General features: G+C 39.8%; 1 protein-coding gene across 4 annotated transcripts in view; it reads right to left on the bottom strand.

The window, feature by feature from the left end:
• Positions 1-18,344, bottom strand: part of RPRD1A (regulation of nuclear pre-mRNA domain containing 1A) — a 38,872-nt gene extending 20,528 nt beyond the window's left edge. Inside the window, exons 1-7 of one of the 4 annotated variants that reach the window (XM_062513231.1) lie at positions 18,150-18,344; positions 8,987-9,116; positions 8,181-8,287; positions 8,004-8,098; positions 6,965-7,091; positions 6,691-6,866; positions 3,748-5,675 (exon numbers count right to left, since the gene is read on the bottom strand). In XM_062513231.1, coding sequence (XP_062369215.1) covers positions 5,664-5,675; positions 6,691-6,866; positions 6,965-7,091; positions 8,004-8,098; positions 8,181-8,287; positions 8,987-9,116; positions 18,150-18,300 — 798 coding nt within the window. In that variant the 5' untranslated portion in view covers positions 18,301-18,344 and the 3' untranslated portion in view covers positions 3,748-5,663. Of the gene's footprint in view, positions 1-3,747; positions 5,676-6,690; positions 6,867-6,964; positions 7,092-8,003; positions 8,099-8,180; positions 8,288-8,986; positions 9,117-18,149 lie in introns of those variants that run through there. The other 3 variants (XM_062513067.1, XM_062513149.1, XM_062512979.1) reach the window with 3 other exon arrangements.
• Positions 18,345-21,070: the final 2,726 nt, after the last annotated feature.

Genomic DNA, 21,070 nt, shown 5'->3' with positions numbered 1-21,070 from the left:
GGTAAGTTACAGACTGAAAGCTAAAAAATCTCACCCTTCACAAATAAGGGTGAAATGGATAAAAAATATAACAGCTGTAACATTTTTATTACCTTCTTTCAAAACCAGAGTATTTTGAATGACAAACAATGCTCTAAAATGTGATGAACTAAAGCAAAAAGTTATTTTTATTTTACAAGCATGAGCAAAGTACAACCTACAACCTGTTCAATCCATTAGAAGAGCAAGTATTTATATTCAAATATCTGGTAAGTCAATTTAAGAGGTGGAAGCCTTCAAGTGTTTCTGCTGCTCTGAATGACAACATTGAGCTGTGAAGCTTAATCTTCTTTCGGGTACAAATTAAGTAACTCTATACTACGGTATCTGACGCTGCAGCCAGTAAGGCACTACATGAAAAAGGTATATTTATTGCTCAAGTAGAGCGAGGTTGTAAGTTTGTTATGAGAACAGGTCAAATAAGCATTATTCTCACAGAATGGGTACAACACAGGGGAACAAAATGCACTAACCATTTGATTTTGCTTTGTTGTGTTTGACTTAAGGGCTGCTGTTCTCCACTCTAGTCTTGCAATTTCTTCTTCTTTACTTCTACAGAACTCTACAAGTTTATCTCCTGTCACCAAAAAAAGTGCTTATGGAAACAAAGAATCCACATCTAAAAGACAGGTCAGCAGTAAAAACACTTCGCAAGCCTACTTCCACTGCAGATAAGTGATGCAACCTATGTCTTATTTTAAACATCCCCTCAACCTTAACTTCTAACTAAATAAACCTTAAAGAGAAACTACTCTTTCAGTGATCACTTAATTCTCCCCAGTCACTTTTGGGTAGATAATCCAAACTACTGATCTTACTGTAATTTAGTTTTGGTTTTTATTAAGCACAACCCCAATGCTGGTATTCACTGAAAGATTTGCACTGTGCAAATCTAATAAAGCATTTACATTACACAAAGCCTCTCAAGTGGCCATTCAAATGGCCAACCTAGAAGCAAGGAATTTCAACCAATCTACACAAGTATCTAAGCATAGTGGCCTGTTCCTGAATGACATTTCATTTCATACATGGCAGGATGGGGAGAGCTAGAACATAAAGAATACACCCATTAGAGATCTTTACCCTACACATCCCTCCTGATGGTGAAGAGCTACATACATTTCACTGAATAACAGTGCAAGTTACTTGGAACTGGGCCACCAGAGAAAGAAAGTAATTTCAGTGAAAGCTCTCCCCTTTTTATTATCATTAAAAAAACCCAAAAAAACCCAGAGATCCACAGTCATGCTCTGCTCAGCCCAAGAATATCTGCATTGCCTCAAAAGAATTATTTCAGAAGAAGTCATATATTCCCTGAACTGGAATAATTGACAAGTCAGCTTAAATTTTTGATGCTGCAGTCTTGAACAAAAATGAATACAGTGGTTCATCATGTCAAGAGATCACACAATATGGTCTGTTTGTACCACTATTAGGTACCACTATTTCTGTTTCCAAGCATGTATCAGAAGATCTGAAATACTCAAAACACTCCGAGTGGGTTTGGATGAAGCTTACTGAACACTTCCTGATACCTTTCAGTTACCAGTTCTGTAATCAATGAACTATTAGCTGCTCAGCTCCAAGTCCAGAATAACTTGAGTTAACAGTGCTGCTGCAAACTCCACCCCATAAAAAAAGGCAATGTTGGCTCATCTTACAAATCAATCTTCAGCCAAGGCTCAGTAAAATAATCTAGGTAATTCATTTAAATAATTTTGCTCAGCTGCAAGGTTATGAAGAAATGAATCCAAATTATCTGGACTTGAAAATACAAAGCATAATGGAATATATTACCCTAAGTACTCTGTCACTGAGCAAAGGAAACTGACATAGTAACAGTGAGAAAGGAGTAAGTGGCTTAAAAAAAAAAAAAAAAAAAAAAAAAAAAAAAAAAAAAAAAAAAAAAAAAAAGCCAGCAAGGAAAGCACTATACCCCGTGATAATATGAAGGCCATGGTGAAGGGCAACAGTAGACAATAGTACCAACCCATTTCATTACTGCAAAACAAAATTTATTGATAAGAGGCCTGTTATACCACTGCCAGCCCTACACTGTTCACTTATTATTTCTGTCTACATTTGAAACCATTAAGTGTGAACTGAGGAGGAAAAAAAACAAGCCTTTCAAATCCAGAGCTAAAGTCAAGGCTCACTAACTACATGCTGTTTATCTGTAAAATTCCAAGACAAAATTAAAATCTTTAGGAAGACAAGTAGAAGACAAGTCAAAGACAAAGCTATATGGAGCCATAAAAGCTCAATCATGACATAAATGTGCATTGAACATATATTCTCTCAATACGCTAAGAAACCTCAATTAAAACCAGACATGTGAGTGTAAGAACATGAATATTGCCTACAGAGCTGTAGAAAATCAGAAATGCAAGACAGCACCATTAAGTGTTTTAATTAAATGCAAGCTGCTAAATCAGAGCAGGCTTCCCAAATTAGCACATCCCTCATAAAATGTTGGATCTAGTGGTAAGATTTTCCCAAATTTAAAGTAGAAAACTGGTAAGAGTGGGCAAGAAACTGTATATCCACTATATGCTAAGTGTAGCAGTATTACATCTTTCCATGAGGTCAAAATGAAGGTGAGACGGTGTCTTTGTGATCCCCTACTCACACCTGTTCATGAGTCATGTAAGATTCCCAACTATCATATCCTTTATTTGAAATTTAGTAAGAGGCTAATCGCTCTACAATCCAGCAGTCTGTGGGAGGGAGAGACAAAAGCAAAGATACATGAAAGAACAGAAAATGAAGTACTACTGTTGTTCATGTCATTTTTAAGGCCATATTAATTCCAGAATAACAGGACAGTTGCCAAAAGGACATGAGCCATCTGGGTCTCAATTTAGGTACACCCAATTGCTTTTTCCTGAATAACACAAAAATCTCATCCCTTCAGTGACACCAAGAAACCAACCAGTATTTTTGTTCAAAACCTAAGGGTTGGGGAGGGAGATAGGAGGGAGACACAACACAGAAAGAAAGAGGGGAAAAGTCAATTGAAGTAGTAGAAAACAGGAATGGTATTAGTCCTCAAAGGCTTCAGAAAAAAAAAAGTTCCACAGATAACATGTCTGAAAAAAATTCCATTTTCTCTAATAGAATCCTACCTATCTAGCTAGAAATCCTAGCTGGAGCCAAAGTACACTGAACCCTAAATATTTATTCTACTTTAAAACTACCAAAAGTGAAGGGAAAAGACTCCTTAGCACAATCCTAAATTTGAGGGGGGTTCTAAAGAGGCCTATGTGCAATTATAAAGTACACCTTCTCTGTTACCTAATAATTTTTTTTTTATTGTGCTTGTGAAGGACAAATCCTACATTCATCAATTCTTATTTCTGATCATGTAAACCCAACAGTGTAAGTTTAAAAGCAAAAGGCTGAAAAAGTCATTTTCACAGCTTTCTCCTTTCGGAAATGGCAGCTTCAATGCAAGTAACCCCCCAAACTCATGCACTGGGAATTTTGAATTATTTCACTGAAAGAATGTGAGAGTTTTCAGGAACAACCATGTGAAAATTTTAGTCTTCAAGAAAAAGAAATGACGCTGGATAAATACTTATCCATCTCAGGCATAAACTCTGTAATGCTTGTGAGAATATAAATGGAAATAGCAGAGGTTTGGGATGAGTAGGTACAGTACTCCTCCTCTTCAAGTTTTCAAAAACAACAGACAATACAAGATTTTGATTCTTAAATTTATTTTTAGCAGGATGTGTGTACTAATGGATGGTGACATCATTAGAAGATAGGTCCATGTCCACCACCTGCAACAGAAGCTAGACAGACGTTAAAGAAAACAATTTAAGAGTTAAAGATGACACTACTTACCCCAAACATACTTAGGAAAGTCACCTACCAAGCTGTACAGTAAGCTTTTGATGCAGACATGACATTATTTACCTGTTATCAAAATTTCCTGTCAAGATTTAGCACATACATTACCTTGCTTTTGATAGGAAACATTCTCTTCTGTTTCAGAAATAACTACTAGAGAGACTCCTATTCTTAAAAACTTACGGTTATTCAACAGATTGGTTATTCAAAATTGCTTACCTGTAAATTATCTTTAGAAGATAGAAGATCTGCAAATTTAGGTCTAAAGTTTCTATCTAAAGCTGAAAGCTACTGACAGTTCTTTGGGAATTTCAATTCAAATTGTTAAACAAGGTTAACAGCAGGTAACATTTCCAGATCCAACTAAGAATATACCCACTTGCTCCTTACTATACCTGTTTGTTAAGGTAGGATCTCAGCATTATACTCACGGACGGGTGATAATAATTCAGGAAGAAATAAAGACTTTGTTACAACTGAGAGACCACGGTATACTTGGCAAAGTGTCAATAGCCAGAAATGTAACATGTGAGACAAGCTTATCTGGAACAAATTAATTGCACCAGAAATGAAACCTGAACAGCAAAACCTAGGGACAGACAGCTCAGGGAAATTCATTCTCAAAGAATTAGGTGACAGGCCTTCTCTCAGTGCTATTTCAAATGAGAAGCCAAGAAACAAGCTTCAATTTGAGCCATGGAATTTCCCAAATCTGTAAAAAAAGAGAGAGTCCTTGCTTCATGTCCATTTTTTAATCACCAAAATAAATCTTTTATGTGCTAAGTCAGCGAACCTAACAGACAATATTACTAAAACATCCTAATCCTTTCTTTCCAAACTTCAGAGGCTGTTTATCAGCCTCTACTTCCCAAACCAAAAAGCACTACTGGTAGTGAGCATGAAGTCACACTAGTTCAGAAACTTCATTTTAAGGTTCTTGTTTTTCAAAACCTCTTGGCTCATAGGCCTTTATTAGTAAGTGGGTTGACACCGTCTTGGCTCACAGTTCTGTACTAGGAAATCATATTTATGCCACACTAATCAGCCTAAAAACATTTTTACAGTGTACTTCAACATCCTAGGACTTCACCTGTTTAAAACAGACTGCCACAGACACTGAGGACTGTCTACTTTTTAAGGAAAGGCCTCAAACTAGTCCAAAAATGAAACGAGACTAGAATTAAATTTAGCAGTCTAAATAGTTCAGCCACAAAACCATGTGAAGGACCATAACAGCCCAGTAATATGCAAATACTTTCTCTCAGAATTATGAATTATGTCATCTACTAATATTGGGAAATTACACTGGTTTGTATTTATAAATAACAAGGGTGGAATCTGTTCACAGCTGCGCTACCATTTTTAATTTCATTTAAACGGAGCACTCCTGTTATACAGAAATGTAAATCTGCCTGGAGGACTAAGTCACTGCCTTTTGACAAACTCACTATCCTGGTAGTCTACTGTAACTAAACAGGGTACAACTGCTGGTAATGAGCTACATAAACAAGTCAGTGCCTCCAGACAACCAGCCATTCACTGAAACTGTGGGAACTTGTCCTTCAAACTCATTACATAGGCAGAGGGAAGGTAGGGCATATGATAAAAAGCTTAAGGCTTCCTGTTCTTTAATCTTCCAGGTTCCATTATGCAGTTGGATCAGTTGCTACTGAAACCAGCACTACTGTGCATACCATCTATCTCACATGAAGTTGGTTGATATTCTTCCCACAGGATAAATACAGTAAGGTTGACAGGAAGAACCTTCATCAACTGCTTTTCTGTGAGGCATAGAGGAAAGGAAGTAAGTCAGGAAATAAGAGTAGGCCAGGAATAATACAACTGATCTGACTGATGACTTCAAATACATTATGAACAGCATTTTCCAGAACAAAAGCACAACAAAATCTGAATCCAAATTATGAAGTTATTAAAAAAGTAAAGAAACCACTAGGGAAAGAAAATGTTCTTGACAGGCATATATGATGAAGTGTGAAGAGTAATTAATTTTGGGACCATATACGTATATGTTGCAGTTACAGAGCACTGTGATTTTTCAGACATGCCCCCTTGCAAAATGATGCAGCTTCAATTCCATTATTGTAACACTCAATTTAGCATTGGGAAGCAATTGACATGAAATTATGGACATATTCTAAATATTTGGAATGTTCAACAGGAGGCTCATACAGTAGTACATAGTAGGAAAGGAAAACAAATGATTGGTAACAGCAAAGAACAGAATAACTTAAGGGATCATTTACTAATAATGAGCTGCTCACCCTGCATCCTTCTTTTATCATGATCTGTCTGGTCCTGCTGGCGCTAGTGCTGATAACCAGCTGTGTTAGAGGCTGTAGAAGCTACAACTACATTTTACTGGGTTTAACAGATGCTTGAGTCAGCTTAAGCAGTTGTGCTGAAACCTGGAATTAAATTCTTATCCTTCAGCAAATACATAACTAAGACTTACAACAATGAATGAAAAGAGCATGGAAAGAAAATGACACTACGAAGAATTAAATTTGTAACACCAGGGATAAGACTTGCTATCTGCACTATTAAAACTAAGTCCATAGGCATAACCAAGACTGAATAGCTAAAAAGGCAGAAAGAGCTGGTTTAGCAGGCTTAGAACACTAGAATCGAGCAATGTGTTAATAATGTGCTGGAAGCAAAGACGTAACAGTGGCAATAAAATATTTATCTTTGGAGAGAGAAGTTGTTCAGGCTAACTAAAAACATTTGCAAGAACAAGCTTTAGCGAAGAAGGGACTAAAACAAAACATTACGCACTTCCAGCTTATGTTCTTTCTCTGCAAGGAACTCTTTTTGACATCGGAGAAAGTCTGATAACATTCGAGTTAGCTGCTTTCTATCATCTATTTCAGCTGCCAACCTGCCATTGTAATCCGCCAGCAACATACATGCATCATCTACCATTTTGGAAAGTTGCTCTCCAGACTCCTTATCTATAAAGCAAGCAGAGAAAAACAAGTGAAGTGTGATTTCATTACGTACCATTACATTCTTAGAAGAGCATTTCGGTTACCAGGCCCCCAACCCTCACCTGTTATTCTGTCTAACAGGGACACATCCTGGACCTCTATAGGCAAGGAAGCTATTCTCTGGTGAACTGCTGCATCCCCAGAGGCAGCATTTTCTAGTTCTTGTAATGCTCTAATGAGATCTGTGGTCTGAAAAAAGCATGCAAGATTGAGAACTAGTTTAAACAATCAAATCCTAGAACAAAACAGAAATATTTTACAACAAGCTTGTAGTTGGTTGATTTGAGGGTGATTTTAACAGCATTTACATTATCACCTTTAGAGTCAAAACAAAACTTTTCATTCTCAGCACAACATTGCAGTATTTTGAGTTTTAAAAGTTACCTTTCCACAAGGGCTTTTAAAATTCTTGGTATAGGAACACTTATAAATATTTTCTTCCTGACAGCCGTGATTAATTTACAGTACCTTTCATTTTATTATAAATTTTTTAAAATTACTTTTCTTGTTAATTTGCTTCACTATTGCAAAAGACTATTAGTACACTTCTTCTGGAAGTAGGGCTGATGTTCACAGAAGCCCAGACACCTGCTACAGAGAAACATACTAAATTGTGATACTTGACGACAGTCATTCTTTGCTATAACAAAAATCCTTTTGAGATAGGACAATCTGGCAACAAAACCCCACAAGAATTAGGAAAGATGCAACGTGTAAGATAGACAAGAATTTTTCACAGCCATCATGACTGAAACTTTAGGAAATATTTCACTGATAAATCCTTAACAATCTTACTCAAATCCTTAACATGTGTTACTCACTACTACCCTGGAAACTGAATGAGAACTCAATACATTGTAGAAACTACTGCTGAAATCCTGACAAGAACAAAACTGGACATACAGTTTAGATATTTAGGTTTAGTGTCAAATACATAAAGTTACAGTATACCCCACTGAAAAACTATGAAAAGTTTCAGGTGTAGCCACCCTTGCCCAGAAACAGTACCTCCCTTCAAAATAGAGACCAATCCAAAAAAACAGTAACCGAAAAATTCTATATGAAACCATATGTAAACAGAATTTATAAACATGTTTTTACCTGAGGAGGATCAGTGGGAGAACTTCGAGGTGAACAGTTATTTTCATCAACTTTGATCTGTTCATACGTGCGCTTCCTCACCTTTCTGTCTCCGTCTAAATGAAAATAAACGCAGCAGTCAGGGAAATACTATTTCAAACAGGAGACTGAACCTTCATACACTCACGAAATACTTACACAAAGCTTGCCTAAGTTGTTCTAATACATCATTTTCATAAACAGACCTTTCTTCCCAGATAGACAGCACTCGGCCAAGGTGTTTCTTACAACTCTCATCAGACTCACTGTTACAAGGAAAAAAAAGCAAATATCAGCACTAGGTATGCAGTATAGCACTAATATAGCAGTGCTGTATAACTATTTTTCACAGAAAGACTGTCATAGATCTTAGCAATATCCAAGCATCAGAAGTCAAATAATCTCAGAAAACAACAAATTCACATTTTAAACAAAGCAAAGACCAGTTCAAGGTGTCCTAGCAAGCAGATGAAAAAACATAAAAAAAGGGCACCTAACTCTGTTGTTTTTTTTTTTTTTTAACCCATAGATCTGCAAACACTCCAAATACATTTATGCTGCTGCAACAGCTGTGTATCATTGTGAAAATAATCCTGTATCAAGATTGTAGCTTCCTCATGCAATGAGATTAGAGGCTGCTGGGGAAAAACAAATCACGCAACACCTAGTAATGAAAAATGTCAAACTGCTGTAGCACATAGACAGTAAGCAAGTCTTAGTTTCAGGAACAGCTAACAGCCTTCCTAGGCAAAAAGGGACTGAATGCTGATGAATTTACTATCAAACTTCATCCAACAGTAGGAAGACTATCCAAGATCAAAAGAGCACTGAATAAATTAAACTAACAAGATTTCAAGTACAAAAATAGCACATGAAGACTAGCAGGGCTAGAAGACATCAACTGATGACTTCTCTAAACCCTTAAATGCAGTATGAAGGACACTGCACATACAAGTTTACTGTACCTTGAAACATGCTTAAAAGCCTCCACTATTACTGGAGCAAAGTCTTTTGTAAATTCTGGTCCTTTCCTTTTACTGTTCTGTATGACATCATTGGCCAAGTACAGGAATGTCAGCTTCCTATTTGGTTTTGCTAATGAAAAGAAAAATGAAAATTAGAAATTTTATTTCTTTCAGCTAATACCTACATAACCAGGCTCATACTGAATACAAACACCCACCTCCCCACACCCTGAAATCAAGTGTGTTTTTCCCATTTTCATTACTGCTTACACCATGTCACATTTTCAGTATTTTCATGTAGAAAGACTTTAGTCACCCATTGGGTTTTCTCTCCCTTCTGCACTCTTTGTTCAAGTTCCTCTTCCTTCATAGTATGACACAACTTCCATTTAGTGCTATCTCAAAAAACAAATACCCCAAAGTGATCTTCATCCTGAAACTAGTTTCAGGTGTTTTCCTGTGGCTTTTTAAATTCCTGTTTAGTGGCCTTTGTGGATTTCTTCCAAGTACTTCAGCCTTTTTTAAGCCTGCTTAAATTTCTTACACAATGAAGTCTTCTGAGGAGGCACTTCACAGATCCACAATCATTCATATGAAGAACCTCCTCCTTTTCAGTCTGAATTTCACTCAGTCTTACATAACCACACCTCATTCTCACATCTAAGCAAACTGAACTGGTCAATCCCCAGTCAGTGTCCCCGTATCAATGTGATACTCCCCTATCTCACCTCCAAACTGTTCACTTGTGCCACCAGCTACAATAGCACAAAAATGTTTTCAAAAACTACTTTCAAACTCCTGTGGTGTATCTCTTCTCCAAGCATCTTAAACATCTTATCCCACCTCTCTTAATGTAGACTACAAGCTTCCAGTTAAGGAGTTGCTTCTCAAAATATATTCCATGTTTTCTAACTGCTCCTAACTGGGTATTTTCATTTACACTTCATCTAATCTTCATTAATCTACAAGTTTCTTGGAGCTGAAACTCTTATTGTAACATTTCTACCCTTGGTTAACACCAGAATACCATTACCACTACAATCTCAATATGTACACTCTGATTTTAGAAAGAGGTTTCTCTTGAAAGACCAGTTTTTTCTGCTCTCTCAAGGAAAGCAGCACTGTGGTAATGACAATCCAGGACTTCTTATAATTTGCACAAGCAAATATGATTTGATTTTGTTACTTTCCACTCCATTCTCTAAAAAGTGAAGTCACTACATGCTACCCAGGAAATTAATCTATTTTGGTCAAAATCTAACTCATCTGTAACGTAGGTTTTATATACTTGTGCTGATCAACATCTATCTATCAATATCAGCCTGACTGATGATAAAACAATACATCTCCAACCCAGGTTTCACATAAATCAGAGTTCAGACACCTAGCAAATTCTGAATTATTCAAAGAGAGAATGTCAGAAACCATGTCATCTCATAGGCATAATCAAAATGTAACTAGTGTTTACCAAAGATGCCCTGTCCCCTCTCTCAGACCTTAAGTAAGCCCAGAACTAGGACTCAAAATCTAATGAAATAGGCTCTTACCCATCCTATAACCTCTGGGACTACACGCAGGCCCTTGTCCATCCATTTCACCAGAAAAAAAAAACCCTATGTTTTAATCTTCAGTAATGTAGCCCATTTGTGAGAGACCCCAACTTCCATCTTTCCAATAAACAGCCAAATCAATTGAGCTGGCAAAGACAATGAGATGGGCACACAGTGACAGAAGTCAGGTAATGCTGACTCTCACAAAGCCTAGACTTTCTCTCTATTTACTACAGTAAAAGACTGATGTATCATATTTGCTAAAAGCATCCAAAATCCCAGAAAGTCAGTTTCAGGCTTATTTCCCTGAGTATCATCTTGTCAGCTTCCTACTACACTTCAACATAAACAAATCTGTTCAGAAGGAACAAAAATCCTAAACCCACAACTAAACTATCTGTACCTTTGGTTGAAAACTCAATTAATGTTCTACCCTTACTATTCACAAGGAAAAATGTGAAGTAAAACTTAGTTATTCTTGCTGTAAGAATGTGCTGCATGAAATTCCAAAGCTAAAAATTATGCCTCGTCTTGAGAAGTGCTCCCTTTCCCTTCACAAATCATCAAGACTTACATACTGGTCTACTGGCACTCTGCCTTACACATGAGACTGAAGTGCAACGTAACCTCTGGCAACTGAGGCTGACACCTGAGCTGAAAACATTCTATTACTAGCATGACTATAAATTAACCAGTGATGTCTGAAACACAAATTAAATTCAGGACCAAACAGAGCTGTTCTGGAGAAAGAACTATGTTTAAAGCATCTCTCTTCAGTAGCAGTGACACTAACTTTTCAGCCCTGGGCATTGATAAACCTCAGAACATCAAAATAGATCAAAAAGACAATTTTTGAAGGTCTACAACACATGCAAGGCTAATAGCAAAAGCATTCTTACTGTCAGAAGAAAATGAAGGGAAAAAACCAGTAAGAACCTAGGCTGAACTGCCAAAATGTGCAGTATTAGAAGTAGCCAACCCACAGCATCTCTAGTACACCAACAACACCATCTGCAAACACAAAACTGCCAGGAGAACATCCATGTTGGATTGAGTCAACTTTTCAGAAGCTCTGTGCAGTGTTCATGTAACTCCTCTGCTTGTTGCAGCTAGAATTCACCATTTAGCCACCAAAGCAGCTCCCTGAGGCACTGGATTCTGAAGCATTTTAACTTGTCAACAGTGCTGGTTGGTGTAGAAGTCATATTATGCATATTACTCTTAAAGCATCTACAATGAGACTATGTGGGATTGGCACCTTGCAAATGAAACTATGCCTGTCCCAAAAATGTATTTGACATGTTTAAATGCCAAAGAATATTCTTCAGATACTAACAATATTTCACCAACAATTAGCGTACTGAGGTATCTGCAGTGGAGACAACATGATCAATTCTTAGTTTTTGGCAATCCACCTTCTCAGGAACACATTCTTGATAGCCCTGCCTGGGTATGCATGTTTTTCAGCATCAATGCCCTGACACTATATGCTTTAATACATAAGACTTAGACAACTCTTAACAAGCCACCACTTTAGTGGTGGAAGAAAAAAAAACCAGCGTTTTTCCCTGAAGGGCAATAAACCACTCATTTTCATCGGGGTTAGCCCTGGCAATCAAAGTCAGCATAATCACCTGTCTTTTCCAGGTTTACTTCCTGCATTTGAAATTAAGCTCCCATGAAGATTGCTAGAAACATGCCCATTAGTTTCATGCTGTGTTACACCTAGAGCCAAGAGATATTTGCTGTCTTAGATATACTGGAAGAAACTACAGAAAAACACACAAGCATAAGAGGATGTAACTTACATCCCACTACAAGTGTACAGACTGACTGAGCCATCTCAACATGTTACATCAGGCTGTGACCTTCCACAGGTCAGCTCTGGTGTGTCAACTGACCTTGAAAGAAAATACCACCTAACAACAGGGTTGAAAGAAAATACCACCTAACAACAGGGTTGAAAGAAAATACCACCTAACAACAGGGTTGAAAGAAAATACCACCTAACAACAGGGTTTAAGACAGTAAGTGTTACTATGTTAAAATCCCACAACAGCTATCAGCCCTAAACTTTTCACTAGCATACTTACATTCTCTAGTATGGATTCAAATAAAGACTTGATGAAATTGCTTTTGAATTACTTTAGTCTGTACACATGCAGGAGAGTTTATGAGTGTCATCACTTCTCCCAAAATCTGTGACACTCTCACAGCATGCTTCACACCTTTGCAAGAGGAGCTTGTGACATCTCTGTAAATAACTGACAAGCTTTCAAGCTTTTTATTACAAGACCAAACATTGTTAAGTCAAGCAGCAATGAAATTTGAGTGCAAGATCACGGATCCTTCACACTGCAGAGAGCTAACCTGGGTTTTTATGCAAGCTGATTAAGCAGAGCATCCTTGGTAATATGACTCTAAAAAGCCACTTGAGAGGCTGCCACCAGAAAAGACAATTCAAAGATAACATAATCCATAAAAGGCAGGCTGTACAACAAGTACTTAACCTTAAAATTCATTAACCTTCTACTAAGAAAAGGTTAAACTAAGTGCTCAACCTTGCACAGTCACCTGGCGAATTCTACCAAGGTTTGATAATTGCTGTGTTTTCTTCTGAAAGAGGGAAATGGGATTGTACACTGAATGTGTTCAAGGTTTGAGGGTCCAAGTATTTTGACTGAGTTTGGGGACTAGCAACAAAGGGAACAACAGCACAGAGTCACTGCTGGGAATAAGGCCATCAGCATCAAATTGCTATGGGAATGCCAGAAAGCTGGTCACAGACCAAGGAAATCATTCCAACATAATTACTCTGCAGAAGCTTCCCACTGCACTAAGTGCATCCTGAATTACTTGAACATATGAAACAAACCAATTCCTTTCAGTGCCTCACCTCACAGGTAAAAATGCCAAGATGGGTATGAATCACCAGCAACAACAGTTTCAGGATAGGCAAAAGACTCTACACTTAAGTATTAAGAACTAGAACGGTGAAAGGCAGGTGCAGGCGACATGCATGTTTGGACTACACAACCCAAAGATAACTGTTTTAAATGAAAGGCTCTTACGTTGCCACTCTGCTGCTCCTAACTGCAGATCATTTTATAAATCATACGTAAGTTTCCCTAACTAGATTCAACAATGTCAAATTGACCCAAAACTGGAAGTTTTGCTTGTTTGCTACTCTCCAAACTTTTTGGTGTGGATGAAAAGATTCATGTGGGCATAACTAGTGAAATCCAAAAGCCATAGTTTTGCTTCTCTTAAATAAAAGAAACCAAAATTATTTATCCTCTCATGTTGGTCAATGACGCTACACCACCACTAAGTAAAACAATCTTACAACCACCAGAAAAGAAAGATTTGCAGAAAAAACTGCACTATATGGTACAGAAAATAATCGCTTTAAACCAGGAACTTGCTTCCTGTGATCCACTTCCCATCTGCAAGGCAATATACTGCAGCCACTTTTGGCTGTAGTCGTGCTCCAAAGCAGCTAAGTATTAGAGTAATTCAGATTAAGTACAACTTTCAAATCTGCTTCAAGTGTTGCTAGGCCTTCTCAATTTACTTACTAAAATCCTCTATCTTCCAAATTTCAGCAGCTGCCACAACAGTCAGTAGCTTCAGAAAACCATACTGCATTAGTGCTATAGTGAATGAGGACCCAAGCACCAACATATGTCCCAGTAGCAGAAGCTGTAGACAAACCATAAATAAGCAAAAAAAGCAGCTTCTTATATTACTGAATTACTTCTACACAAAAAAAAAAATAAAAAAGCATAATAAACTGGAACAGCAGGTGAACTGGCAGAATCAAGCACTAACAATACATCTCCCTGTAGCAGCCCAGATGTACCTACACAACTGTGGCTGTCATAAAGGCAATATACAATGGCTCTACTGACCTAGATAAGTTGTGCAGGGAAGACAATGATCAGTGTGACATGGGTAGGGTGACAGATCACAGCCTAAACAAGAGGTCAAGTGATTAAGGAGGATGAGGGATCATCACCATCAGTTTTTCTTATTGACTTATCATTGAGATGCCATGTTGGGCTCTGAAGAGACAGATACTTGAATTTGAAATTAGGTTTCAAGATACAACACAAGTGTCCCGTGCAGAGGCAAGACTTGGACATGAGGATCTTTGTGGGTCCCTTCCAACTAAGAATATTCTGTGCTTACTAAAATATCACTAAGAAATAAATACTTAAGTGACAGAACTGGACCTGGAAAGGCTAACAGAAAATGAGATGACAAGAAAATATTATTATGGACAACTAATTAGAACTCAAAATAACAAGTTCCATACGACAAACTTTTAGTAACTGTAGGTTTTTCCTCTGAAAAAGAACACATTTTAACCAAGTACATCAAATTGAACATTGAGCTTACTGAACAAGCAGTTACTGTTCATCCTTGAAGGCAGATGCCTTGAATCACAGAACTGAAATTTTTCATTTAAAAAAAAAAATGACCAAACAAGTAGCAAACCTCTACAGCTGCAGAGCATCCTGAAGCCAGGGAGAAAGAGATGGATGTAGGAGAACATACCTGACTTGCAAATAACAAAAAGTCATTCTCAACAGACTCCATCTCAGAAGAGCCTATTCAAATGTAGTCCTTTCTAAGGGGTTTCCCAGTAACCATTCAGTGACTTCAGGCTTACACAACAATTTTTTATCTATTATGTCACTACTCAGTTTAAAAAGAAATCCTGTAAGTCATTCCCTTTACGGATATACAAAATTACATAGGTTTAAATGGGCCCACCAGCTGCTTTTTAAAATGATTGAGGTTATCACATCACAAGTTAATTAGTACTACTTAAATACTGAATAAGCTTATAACTACTGAGTAATTAACTATGTAACTTTGAGAGTTACATTTCACACCTCTGATATCTAGCTGAAGCAGGACTATTTTCCTCAGTACACACTTTTCAAGAAAATCTGTACATGAAGATATACAGAACTGATAATCCATAGGGATACTGGAATATGGGACTTGACCACTGCCAACTAATTCAAATAAACAGAAAGGCACTAACATTTTATGTTGTGTAAATTATATGCAGATTTAGAAATAAAAGAATCAGAACCAAACATTTAGGAAAGAAAGATCTCTGATAATAGGACTTTATCAATAGCTAGAGACATGCTCAGAAAGGCTGATGCAAGTGATCTTTAACCAAAATGAAAGCACCCAGAAAAAATACAGCATCATTGCACTCTGTTCAACCCAACTAGTTATACAATGTTTCTGAAAGGGAGGAGGCTGGAAGGAAGGTCTGGAGACAGGGGTGACAAATAAAAAACGGGATACAATGAAAGGAAACAAAATCTAGAAAGGAAAGGTTCAATTTTCAGTTCCAGGACACTACTGGCTAGCAGTAGCAGCTGATAATGTCAATAATTTTGATATCCATATTCCCTAAATAGAGGTAATTTTCCTCTCAGGCAGGAGAGAAATAATGTTTCTATGGCTTCGATGACAGGAAAATCAGGAGCCTTAAATTTACTCTAGTTATGGCCTCACTGCCAGTATCCTACTTTGTAGTGCTTTAGGCACTCGCTTCAGCACAGAACAGTGATTTTCCTCTAATCTTTCCCACGCTGCCTGCTTAGATCACTACTTCCACCTTTGGGGATTAGGCACCATCTTACAAACCTGTGCAGCAATTAGCCAGAAGTTAGTATCAGGTAAATGCAAGCTAACGTCTATGAAGCTCGGATATTATAAGAGATAGAAAATTAAAATACATCCTGTGTATATCAACTATGGAAGCTTCAAATGAAGCTTCCTATTTTCCACTATTAAACACTTCACATGGGTCTAAAAGCCCAAAAGGGTCAAGACCTTTAAAGCAACTAAGCTACTCCTAGCACAGGTAGAGTTTCACATGCTTTCCACAGACCCTTGAAGGCTGGTATCTGAAGAGAGTCACAGCAAAATCTTACTTTGAAGCAGCAAAAGCAGGACAACAAACAAAACAAATCCAGTTATGGCAGCTGTTCTCACCAAAAGCTCAAAAGAAGGTTGTTATCCTTGCCGCTCAATGCCACTTTCAGACATGTAGCCCAAGTTTCAAAGACTTCATTTCTCCAGTTAGTCAACCAGCACAACAGGAATATTAAAGTTAAGGACTGACCATTAATATCACAGATTACTATGAACCAGTGTTGTGCATGTTAATTAAGATGAGCAACCAAAACTCTGTATCTATTTCAATTGGTTTAAGATACCTTCCTGGTATCATTCAAAACCCAACATTTGTGTTGATTGTTTGATGTTGAATGTTCGATTAGAAGGCCCAGAAATGTGAAATGTTTGAGTCACAGGTGGGAGATCTATTATTTTGCTCCTGCAACAAAAAAGCAAGCCTGCAACTAACACAGAGTGAAAATGTGTTTACTACCTAAGATGGAACATACCATCAAGTCAGTCTTTCTTCAGTCAATGCAAAAAAGAATTCAACTCATATCTCAAAGTTCAAAAGATAACAAGTCCCTGAAAAAGAGTATTCTAAACAAAGCCATAGTAGCCATATGACATGAAACTCAGTGGTTCCTTCCTCTTTCCTAAGTCTTGTAATGGCTTAGTGCTTTTTATCCTCTCAGTCTGAAAGACTGAGTCTTCTATTTTTCCCATTAAAGATCTAAATATTAGCGAGGCTCCAAAGGAAGCTATTGGAAAACAGCATCATTTTGCAGACCAAAGCAGAATTCTAGCAAGTGAGCTTTCTTTTTCTTAAAGGAACCAACTTAAGATCAAGTTATTATCCAGTCAGGTTAAATAAACCTTCATATGCCATTTCTCCCTTTCATGCCCTGAACCACTGCCTACAGCTGCAAGCTCGTTCCTGTTAAAGGGAAAGCCACATTAGCATTTAAGTCTGCACACTGAACATAGCCAAACAAACTCACGGTTTTATTATGTTAGCATTGGCATTAACCATCTGGCAAAACCCGGAAGCAAAAACCTCTCTGGACACATTACACTGCTCTTCCCTCAGTGTATTCCCATCCTCGTCTGCCCTTCAAGAACACTTTCTGGCAACAAAACCTAAGTGAACAAGGAATTCAAATAGTATTACAGCTAACCATAACTACAGACGATGAAAAATAATACCTAAAAAGGCTCCGTCTTGAAAAAGCTGGAATTAACACTAACAACAAAAAGCCCTAACCCCCTGGCTCGCTGGATTCCTTCCGGTTTCCCACTTTCCTTTCTCCTTACAAGAGAGATAAAACACAAGGGGCAGCATCCTCAGAGACCGCTCATTGCGGAGAGAAGGGACAATGGGAAGGAAAAGACAGAAGCGAACGGAGTGGAAGAAAGAAAGAGTGAGAAGAAGCACCTGCCTGCCCACAGACACGGAGACCCGACGTTTAACGGTGGCCCAACAGTTCCGTTCTCCCCAGGCGCTCAGGCCTATGCCTCCCTGTCTCCCCGCCTGCTTCCCGGGCTCCGCAGGCCGAGCAGCCCCGCCACCCTCCCTCCCTCCCCCGGGCAGCCGCACACCGGAGCGGGGGCGGCCGCCGCCTCCCCCCTGGACCCGCAACCCCGGGACGCCTCCGGCGGGCCCTGCCCGGCCCCGGGCTCACCTTTGCGCAGCTCTCGCTCCCACACGCTGACGATGAGCGCCGAGTGCTTGCGGTGGTGGATGAGCCACAGGCTCAGGGTCTGCACGCTCTGCTGCGAATTGCTCAGCTCCGACAGCTTCCGCTCCAGCGCCGCTTCCGAGAATGCCGACATCGCCTCGCCGCGCCGGGCCCCGCCGCTCCGTCCCGTCCCGGCCGGGCCGCGCTCAGTCCCCGCCTCTCGGCCCAGACGAGGGAGGAGCCGACGAGAGATTCCCAGCACTTCCCGTCCCGGCGGCAGCGCCCGGCGCCAACAAAATGGCGGCGGCCGAGGCCCGCGGGGAGCGGCGCGGCCCCGCCCCTCCCCCGCCTGCCCTCACTTCCGGCCAGCGCGAACGCCGGGGAGGGCGCTGGGCGGGACCCCTGAAGGATGGGATCCCTCGGGAATGGGACTCCTCAAGGATGGAGTTCCTCGGGGATGGGTCAGTCCATCAGCACCGTGCCCTGGGAAATAACATAAAAACGCCAATACAAGAGCCCCCCTCACAAGGCAACCGAGGCCTAATGGTTTCTGTCACCCAGCAGGTTAAGAATCACAGAATCATTAGGGTTGGAAGGGACCTCTGGAGATCATCCAGTCCAACCCCCCCCTGCCGAGGCAGGGTCACCGGGAACAAGTTTGACAGGTGGGTTTGGAATGTCTCCAGAAAGGGTGACTATAATCTCCCTGGGCAGCCTGTTGCAGTGTTATGCCATCCTCAGTGTAAAGCAGTTCATCCTCAGGTTGGGATGGAACATCCAGTGTTTTATTTTATGGTCATTGCTCCTTGTCCTGTCATTAGGTGCCGCCAAAAAGAGCTTGGCACCATCCTATTGGCACCTGCTTTTGAGATATTTGTATGTACTGATGAGATTCCCCTCTCAGTCTTCTCTTGTCTGGAGTAAACAGTCCCAGCTCCCTCAGTGTCTTCCTCATTAGACTGGTGCTCCAGACCTCAAATCATCTTTGCAGCTTCCACTGGACCCTCTGCAGCTTTTCATCTTCCTTGTGCTGAGAAGCCCAGAACTGGACACAGCAGTCCAGACGTGGCCTCACTGTAACCAAAGAGGTGGGCAGGATCACCTCCCTCCACCTCCTAGCAATGTTCTTCCTAATGCACCCCAGGACACCACTAGCCCTCTGGTGCTGGGTTATGGTCAACCTGTCACCCACTAGGTCCTTCCCAGCAGAGCTGCTCTCCTGTGCTGGTACTTGGGGGTTTTCTTGCCTAGGTACTTACTGTGATTCTGGGTGTATGGTATTTCATATTTGCAGGTAGACGCATACTCCACAAAAGTGTCTGGCTTCATTTCTAAAAGCTGTCTCTTTTATTTTTAGTTTCTGACATTAACATTGATTTCTGGCATTGACAGTATCATGTGACAGAATTCCACTGTTCGCTGACAAGATTATGTGCAAAAAACGTTTCTTATTTGTTGTTTCAAACCTGTTCCCTTAAAGCGTTATTGTATTCTTGCTACTTCTGCTAATTTGGAAATACTGAATAAAAATTATTGTCTGCTCACCTTTATATTCTTTCCCAGATTTTCTATTTTACCATCTTCAGTCATTTTTCAAGGATTCTCCAAATAGGGAAGGTACTCCGTGCTACTTAACATAAGTAGCATTCTTAATCTTGATGTGAGCATTTCTAGACTTCCCTGCTGTCCTGAAAAGCACTTGACATCATTTCTACTTTAAACGTTACCAACTGGCTGACAATTTCAGATAGCTATCCCCCTTAACTCCTACAGGCCTATCCTGAATTATATTTCTGTACCTAATAAATATGACTGCAGTTGGCAGTATTTTTAATTTTTACTATAAAATGACATGTATATTAATTAGAAAAATATGCATATAGCTTACTCTTAGGACATCCTGACAATGGCTAACTATCCATCCTTAAAATGGAGCATTTCTATAACCTTTTACACACCCAGTTTGTCCTCATCAAAGAGCAGAACACTAGTTATGAACAAAAACATTTGTTGAGTATTTTAAAGAATTACAGAATGGATCAGGCTGAAGGATCCCAGTGGGTCATCTCGTCCGACCTCCCTGCTTAAGCAGGGTCATCCCAGAAATAAGGTACAATTGTGTCTGGACAGCTCTTGAGTATCTCCAGGGAGGGAGACTCCCACAGCCTCTCTGGGCATTGTGTTCCAGTGCTTGGTCACCTGCACAGTAAAGAAGTTCTTCCTCATATTCAGATGGAGCTTCTTGTGGATCAGTTTTTGCCAATTCTCTTTTATCCTACTGCTCAGCACAACTGAGCAGAGCCTGGATCCATCTTCTTGTCACCCTCCCTTCAGATACTGACAGGCATTGATGAGGTCCCCTCTCAGCTGTCTCTTCTTGAGGCTGAACACACCAAGTTCTCTCAGCCTTTCCTCATAAGAGAGATGCTCTAGTCCCTTAATCACCTTTGTTGTCCTCTGCTGGACCTGCTCTGGGAGCTCCATGTCTCTCTTGTACTGAGGAGCCCAGAACTGGACACAGCACTCCAGATGTGTCTCACCTTAGGGCTGAGTAGAGGGGTGGGATCACCTCCCTCAACCTGAAGGCAATACTCTTCGTAATGCACCCCAGGACACCCCTGGCCTCTTGGCTACAAGAGCACTGCTGGCTCATGGACAGCTTGTTGTCCACCAGGACCCCCAGGTCATTCTCCACAGAGCTGCTTTACAGCAGGTCAGCCCCCTGCCTGTGCTGGTGCCTGGAGTTATTCCTCCCCAGGCGCAGGACCCTGCACTTGCCTTTGTTGAATTGGAGAAGGTTCCTCTCTGCCCATGTCTCCAACTTCTTGAGGTCCTTCTAAAGAGCTGCACAGCACACTGGGGTATTGGCCCTTCCTCACAGCTTTTGTTTTTTAAAACTTTGTAAAGGTTTATCCCTATTTCAT

Source organism: Cinclus cinclus, chromosome 1 (assembly GCF_963662255.1).
Source record: "Cinclus cinclus chromosome 1, bCinCin1.1, whole genome shotgun sequence".
NCBI classification, from domain to species: Eukaryota; Metazoa; Chordata; class Aves; order Passeriformes; family Cinclidae; genus Cinclus; species Cinclus cinclus.
The sequence above is the reverse complement of the archived record's forward strand: the minus strand, read 5'-3'. Positions and strand labels throughout refer to the sequence as shown.